The sequence below is a fragment of the Fomitiporia mediterranea genome (genome assembly GCF_000271605.1).
Source record: "Fomitiporia mediterranea MF3/22 unplaced genomic scaffold FOMMEscaffold_1, whole genome shotgun sequence".
Classification (NCBI taxonomy): domain Eukaryota; kingdom Fungi; phylum Basidiomycota; class Agaricomycetes; order Hymenochaetales; family Hymenochaetaceae; genus Fomitiporia; species Fomitiporia mediterranea.
The window spans coordinates 7,271,986-7,278,230 of record NW_006760386.1 but is presented as its reverse complement, the minus strand read 5'-3'; the positions used below and the strand labels follow the sequence as shown (position 1 = coordinate 7,278,230).

General features: G+C 38.5%; 2 protein-coding genes across 2 annotated transcripts; both read right to left on the bottom strand.

Moving 5' to 3' along the window:
- Positions 1-2,898: 2,898 nt before the first annotated feature.
- Positions 2,899-3,319, bottom strand: FOMMEDRAFT_74821 (uncharacterized protein; the record flags this gene model as incomplete). Its single annotated transcript, XM_007262234.1, has 2 exons — positions 2,899-3,188; positions 3,238-3,319. Coding segments are annotated over 2 exons (372 nt in total), but the record flags the coding sequence as incomplete, so codon positions are not given.
- Positions 3,320-3,863: 544 nt separating this feature from the next.
- On the bottom strand, positions 3,864-4,082 carry FOMMEDRAFT_72637 (uncharacterized protein; the record flags this gene model as incomplete). Its single annotated transcript, XM_007262233.1, has 1 exon — positions 3,864-4,082. A coding segment is annotated over one exon (219 nt), but the record flags the coding sequence as incomplete, so codon positions are not given.
- Between the last annotated feature and the right edge of the window lie 2,163 nt (positions 4,083-6,245).

Here is a 6,245-nt window from a genome sequence, read left to right as displayed (position 1 = left end):
GAATGTGTCAAGTAGGGAGGTGGTGTTCCTACACAAAGGCCTCATTAATACACAAACCAGTACATCCACTGTCTACTAGAGCTGTTGTTTGGATCTGGGGGGATCCTGAGAAGAGAGCTAAGAGGACAGAGACTTAGAGCTAGTGTCTAGAATGTCCTCAGATGAACTGCTACTTGTTCTGAAGGGAACATACAGCTTGTACAGTCTCATTGTCTGAGAGGGTGAGTATATGTACTAACATTTCCTCATTAACCTCTCTCTTTCAACAAGGACAGACTCATGTCCTCAGCTGTGAACTCAGCTGAGGCTATCCCTACTTGATACTACAGACAAACTACTGAGTAGTGAATAGGGCTGGGTAATGTTCTGAACATTCTAAGATCTTAGAACACAGAAGTAGCAGGTCAGATTGTGCAGATTTAGACTTGGATAAAGTACAAAGAGAAGAATCAAAAGAATCAGAAGAAATAGGAGAACTATCTACTTTTGTTTTCAACTTTTTTCTTTCTAATAAATAATTTTGTTAATTTATTTTTTCTACTTTTTCTACTTTTTCTACTTTTCTTACTTTATTTACTTCTAATCCTACAGTGTCCATTGAATCAAAAGTGGCCATTAAAAAATCTGAGTCATAGCCCTTCAGTACTGCATTCACTGTTAGGCCTCTACAAAATCCTAGGGTACATAGTCAGGGTCTGAGAGTTCTGAGGTGACTTCTGGATTTGCAGAAAAGGCTTCTTGCCACAAATCCTGCTCATCACTTGTCATCACTCTAATGACCTGACAGATATACTGTTGCTTCTGCAGGCAGTCTTTAATTTGGTGCTCTGACTTTCTGCAGGCAAAGCATGCTCCTTACTTTCAGGCTTCTCTAATGTCTATCAGAACAGATTGATTGTGAATTACAGGCAGATTGATCTGAGGGCTCAGAACTGTCAGAGCCAGACACATGTGTAAGCATTCTGTACAGACTTGATACATTCAAGCTGTGGCTTGGTTGAAGAAGATGGTGTGTGTCTTCCACTTAGTGTAGGTGACTAGTTCCAGTGTCATTCTAAGAATCTTATTGACTAGTTCTAGGTAAAGAGCTTTTTCAAGCATTCTGATAAGGACATTATTGAACCCAAGTATGAATCCTGCCTTCCAGGCTAGGATATCAAACTCCTGAAAGAAGGCATCAGTAGAACGTTTGCCCTGTCACAGAGACACAAGCTTGTTCTACACATTGTGCTTCTCATTCAGATCAATGAAGGAAGCACAGAGCTGCCCTATGAATTCTGAGTACAACTCATTGTTCTAAAGTCAGATCAGGCTTCCAATCTGATGACCTTCAATCCAGTTCTGGGCCCAGGTGGCTGTGTTGCCTTCCTTCATGAAGGAGAGGACAAATAGGACACAATTGAGATCTGAGGATAGATTGGTCAAAGTAGTAACCACATATAGTTTGACTTGGTGCTAGAAGTCCTTAAAGTGCTGCCCATTAAAGTCTAAAGGGCAGGCTACATACACTTTCTTTCTAGAACAGGTTGTGACTTCCAGAATGATTGGAACAGGTTCTGAAGGGGCTGAGGGCATGTGGTTGGTAAAGGCCTCTTAGATGGAGGTCTACACATATTAAGCTAGTTCTGCTTGTAACTGCTGATCCAGTAGGACAGTAGGGGTGGCAGTTAGTATAGTAGGGTCCATGTTTACACTACAAAGGAATCAACACTAAACTAAAAGGGGTAATGAATAGAAGAAGAGTGGCAAAAGTTTAAAAGGGTTTAGAAAGTTTAAAATTTAAAAATGTAAAAGGGTCAGGACAAAGGAAATAGATTGATGTAACAGTGTGTACCAATGCCTGAAATGTAGGAGAGTTGTAGGGTAGTAATGGGTAGTCTTGATCTGATGTCAGCAATAGTATAGAGGGGACCTGAAGGCTCAGTGAGGGGACCCAGGCTACAACTATCCTACACAATAGAAATACAGAACACAAGCACCAGAATGTAGTCAGAACTTGCAGAACAGGCAGAGAGAGAGAGTGAGACAAGAGTAGAGTATATAGAGTGAGCCTAAGAGTACAGGACTACCTAGAGTAGACAAGATCAAGACTACAGGACTAGTCTGATCTTGTATGCCTATATATACTAAACTACACAAGAGCACTCAGGGAGCATGAGCTACTAAGAATGATAAGCTACAAAGAATGAAAGAAAGGAATGTCAAAGATAAAGGTACAAAGAATGAAGGGATGGACAAAGGGTAAGAGACTATAGAATGAACAGAGAATGAAGGAGTGGTCAAAGGAATGGAATGATGAAGTAAGGAAGGGTAGTGGTAAGAGTTAGCATGCATATAGTCTATAGACAGCACCTCTGAGGGACAGAAGTCCTGAGTTCTGGTACAGAAGGGTGCAGAACCCTTGGAACTGAAGGTAAGAGAGTAGAGAATTGTAACAGATTTCACAGAAAGAGACTAAGCTTCATAATCATTCAGCAAAACCTTCTGATTTCATAAATATGTGATTTTATGTATATACATTATTAGTAAGCTAAATTAATGTTCAAAAACTGACAAAACGTCTAGAGCTGTAGAAAGTTCTGTAATCTTGTCTGTATCATCCTCATCAATGTCTTCCTCATGTAGTTCTGTATCCAAGCAGTCTAAACTTGAATATACCTTCTCTTTATTTCCTACAGTGTCCCTAGTGCTAATAAGCCCTTTCAGTGGCTCCCTATTCCTGGTAAACACATCCCAGGCCTTGATTTCTTGGAGACAAGTAATATACAATCAGTTTGTAGCCCAGCAAAGTGCATGTTGTTTCTTCAATTGTATAGCAAGGAGTGGATCACAACACTCAAGATCAATGATCTCCTGTTCCATCTTCACTTCTGATTGGATGATGTACATATATAGCCTTCAAATCTCTATGTTTAATTGCCAAAGTTCTTCATAGGATTGTTTGAGTTTGAAAAACTTTAGTGCAGCATTATGTTCAGCTTCTTGTATCCAAGGCTTTTGATCTACTTGAAGGCAACCTAAGCAAAGAACGTCAAATTGGCCAATAAAGATGTATTTCAGTACTGTACTGACTTTGAGAGATGGCAGGCCCAATTGTGTAGCAGCATCATTATATGACTTGACAGCAGCCATCACAGTTTTTGATTGTGCCTTGATCCCCTTGCTAATGTAGTGCCTCTGCTTATACCCTATAAGTGTGTTAGTTATTTGAAGAAAATAAATAAAAATGTTACATACTAGTCCCAGCTTGATTCATTTTTGCAAGTTCAAAAAGTTGTGCCATAACCTCTCCTTCAAGCTTGTCAATAGCCTTATCATATAAGTGCTTGGCAAGACTTTTGTCTACTCGTTTCCAGTCTGATGAATCAGGAGTCCACTAGTCTGTAATACAAAGTTTACCCTCAATGGCTTGTAATGTGTTCTGAATTGTAAGGAGAGTGTCTAGTCCCCTCATATTTGCTCTTTCTGCATTCCTTGTATCTTGTTCAGCTCTTGCAATATGGCTGTTGCCTGCTCTAAAGTCCTCAGGGCTCAGATGAACCCATTCAGTCAATTGAGCATTGTAAAAAGCTCTAATTAAATTATTTAGAGAGTAATATGTGTAAAAGTTAATCAAATACTTACTTTGCATCAGAATGTCTCTTAAGTAGACTTACATACTGTTGCTCCAATTCTTCAGTTTCACTTGGTTTACCAGACTTCAGGGCCTTCAAATACATCTCTTCTTTAGTATGCCATTTCAGAAAATCATTGTCTGAATCAATCCTAAGCTCTGTTTTTGCTCTAGTAAGCTCAATTGTCAAGCTCTCAGTATTGTAAAGAGCCTGTCTATAATTGTTCATAATGAATCAAGCTAAATGTAATTAGACTGAATGTATATAAGATAAAATTAAGTATATGTACTTACAAAGTTCTGCAAACTTATCAGAATTCCACTGAGTAAAATGTTGCAATATTGTCTGCTTGCAATGAAACTTTAAAGTGTAACGAGTAATTGATGCTACTCGATTCGACTTGGAAAAGACTTGTTCACAGCCCTCAAAATCCTCTAAGCCAGTACCATCAATGTATTGCAGGTGCCACTGTAATTGGCACTCTCAACAATGTGTATGACCATGAAATGCCCTACAGCAAAAGTGACAATTGTTTGCTTGAATTTTTGGGCCAAGCAACTTGCTATTGTTGGCTGTTGTGGAGAATCTGTAACCAATGTCATAGCCAACCATAAGATTGTCACCAAACACTTCTATCAACTGGCCTGTCAATGCAAGCAGATATTTGGCACTATTAATAGTAGCTGTCAGTTCAAATTCACAAATATGAAATAAATAATTGATTACTCACAGTTCCCCACTTTGAATCATGTCACAGATAAGAAGGACTATACTATGACAACATACAGTAATAAAAATCCCAGTTTCAGAAAAGGTCCCCCACATCTTTTTTTTAGAGTCTGCTGATAGATTTGTCTAGCAATCTGTACATAGAGTTTTCTCAGTAACACTATCAACTGGAGAGCCTTCTTCATCAATTGTTGAACCAGATGCAGAGAGTCCTGTATGTTCTATTCTATCTGTAGTACCCAAGTCAACAGTACTGCTTCTGTTCTGTATTGGTTCTAGAATCTATGAAGGAGATCAGTATTACTGAAACATGCTGGAAAAGTTTAATGAATTTCATAAACACTACTTCCATCCTTGCTTCCCCTATAGTTTAACAGAATAATATAATAAACTCACCCTTTCTGAATGTTTCTTTACCTCATATTGGTATTTATTAACAGTAGATGCCTCTACAAAAATGTCTGAGTGTATTGTACAATTATCTGGCCTCTCAATGTTGACTATCTGTGTTGTGTTGCCTATAGAATCTAGCATACAGTACTGTACAGTATTTCGTTTCAGTGACTCGTTTCCATCCATACAAACCAACATTTTGAAATCCAATTTTTCTTTGTCTGGTTGTTCTGCTACACAACAGGGACACATGTCCTTGTACCAAGATATGAGTGTGGGATACTTCCTCCTGTCAAGTGCTTCTTCAATACACTGCAAAATCTCCAGATAGATATCAAAAGCATGAAAAAACATCTTTACATATGAGGTTTGAAACAATATCTAATTAAACAGTTAGAATACATAGGAAGAAGATATAAGAAACAATACATTATAGAGTTCACACAAACTATGCATGAAGGGCTGGATTCCAAGACTTGGGCATCTACTACTTATCACCTGGTAGGCCTCAAGGACACACATTGAAATACCTAAGTTCAGGTTTAATGGAGCATTTGGTATGTACCTATGACAAACCATTGTTTCTGTTAATGGTCTCTCTGAGTTGTATGGGAAGGAAAGACTGTTCCTATCTTTATTCCAAAGATTAGATGTACTTTGAAATCCTTAAGACCTGGAAACTCACTGAACATATCAATACAGATTATAGGATCATGCAAATCATTGTCTACAGTTGATTCTGGAGCACCATTTGCATCCCACTCCAAATAAGCATGAAATAATTGCTCGTATAGACTCTCCCAGTGTTTGTTTGATGTTTCTATACACTCATGCTCTGCCACCTTTGAGTGATATTGTCTGTGCCTTAAAGACGTTAGTATGTATTAAGAGAGCTAATATCTGATTCTAGTACACACTTTGTTCAAAACTGTCTCAAATATGCTTTCATGCAGCACTCTTCACTCTCCTCTTCTGCATCTTCTATGTCCTTGTAATCATCCTCCTCTCCAGCAACAATAACTTGCTCTGTTGACCAGCCATCATTTTGTGCCAGTGCATCCTCTATCCAACCTAACAGGCCCTCATAATTGCTACAGTTGTCTTGATACTCTAACCCACCCAGTGTGTTGATTTGACTCATCTGTTCAGCCTGTTTCTTCAGAATTTCCTTGCATAGCTCTATCAGACTGTTCAAAAACTATATAACTTCATAAATAAAGCAATAAATACTTACCCTGTAATTTTTGCCTCTGTTCCTCCTTAATCTCATCTTTGTTGTCTTTAGTTGTTCGGATCTGCTTTGTCTTTCTAGTGATAGAACCAAAATCCTCACTAAGATTGAGGTACAAAATCCTGGCTGATTGTGAGCCACCAGGCCTTTTTCTGGGCATGCTGTATCTTGCTTGACAGAGGGGGAGAGGGTGGAAGTATGATGTGCAACCTGTCAATCTGTTAGAGTTTGATTATTCTTACATGATACAAATACACCACACAATCTATTAGCTGTAC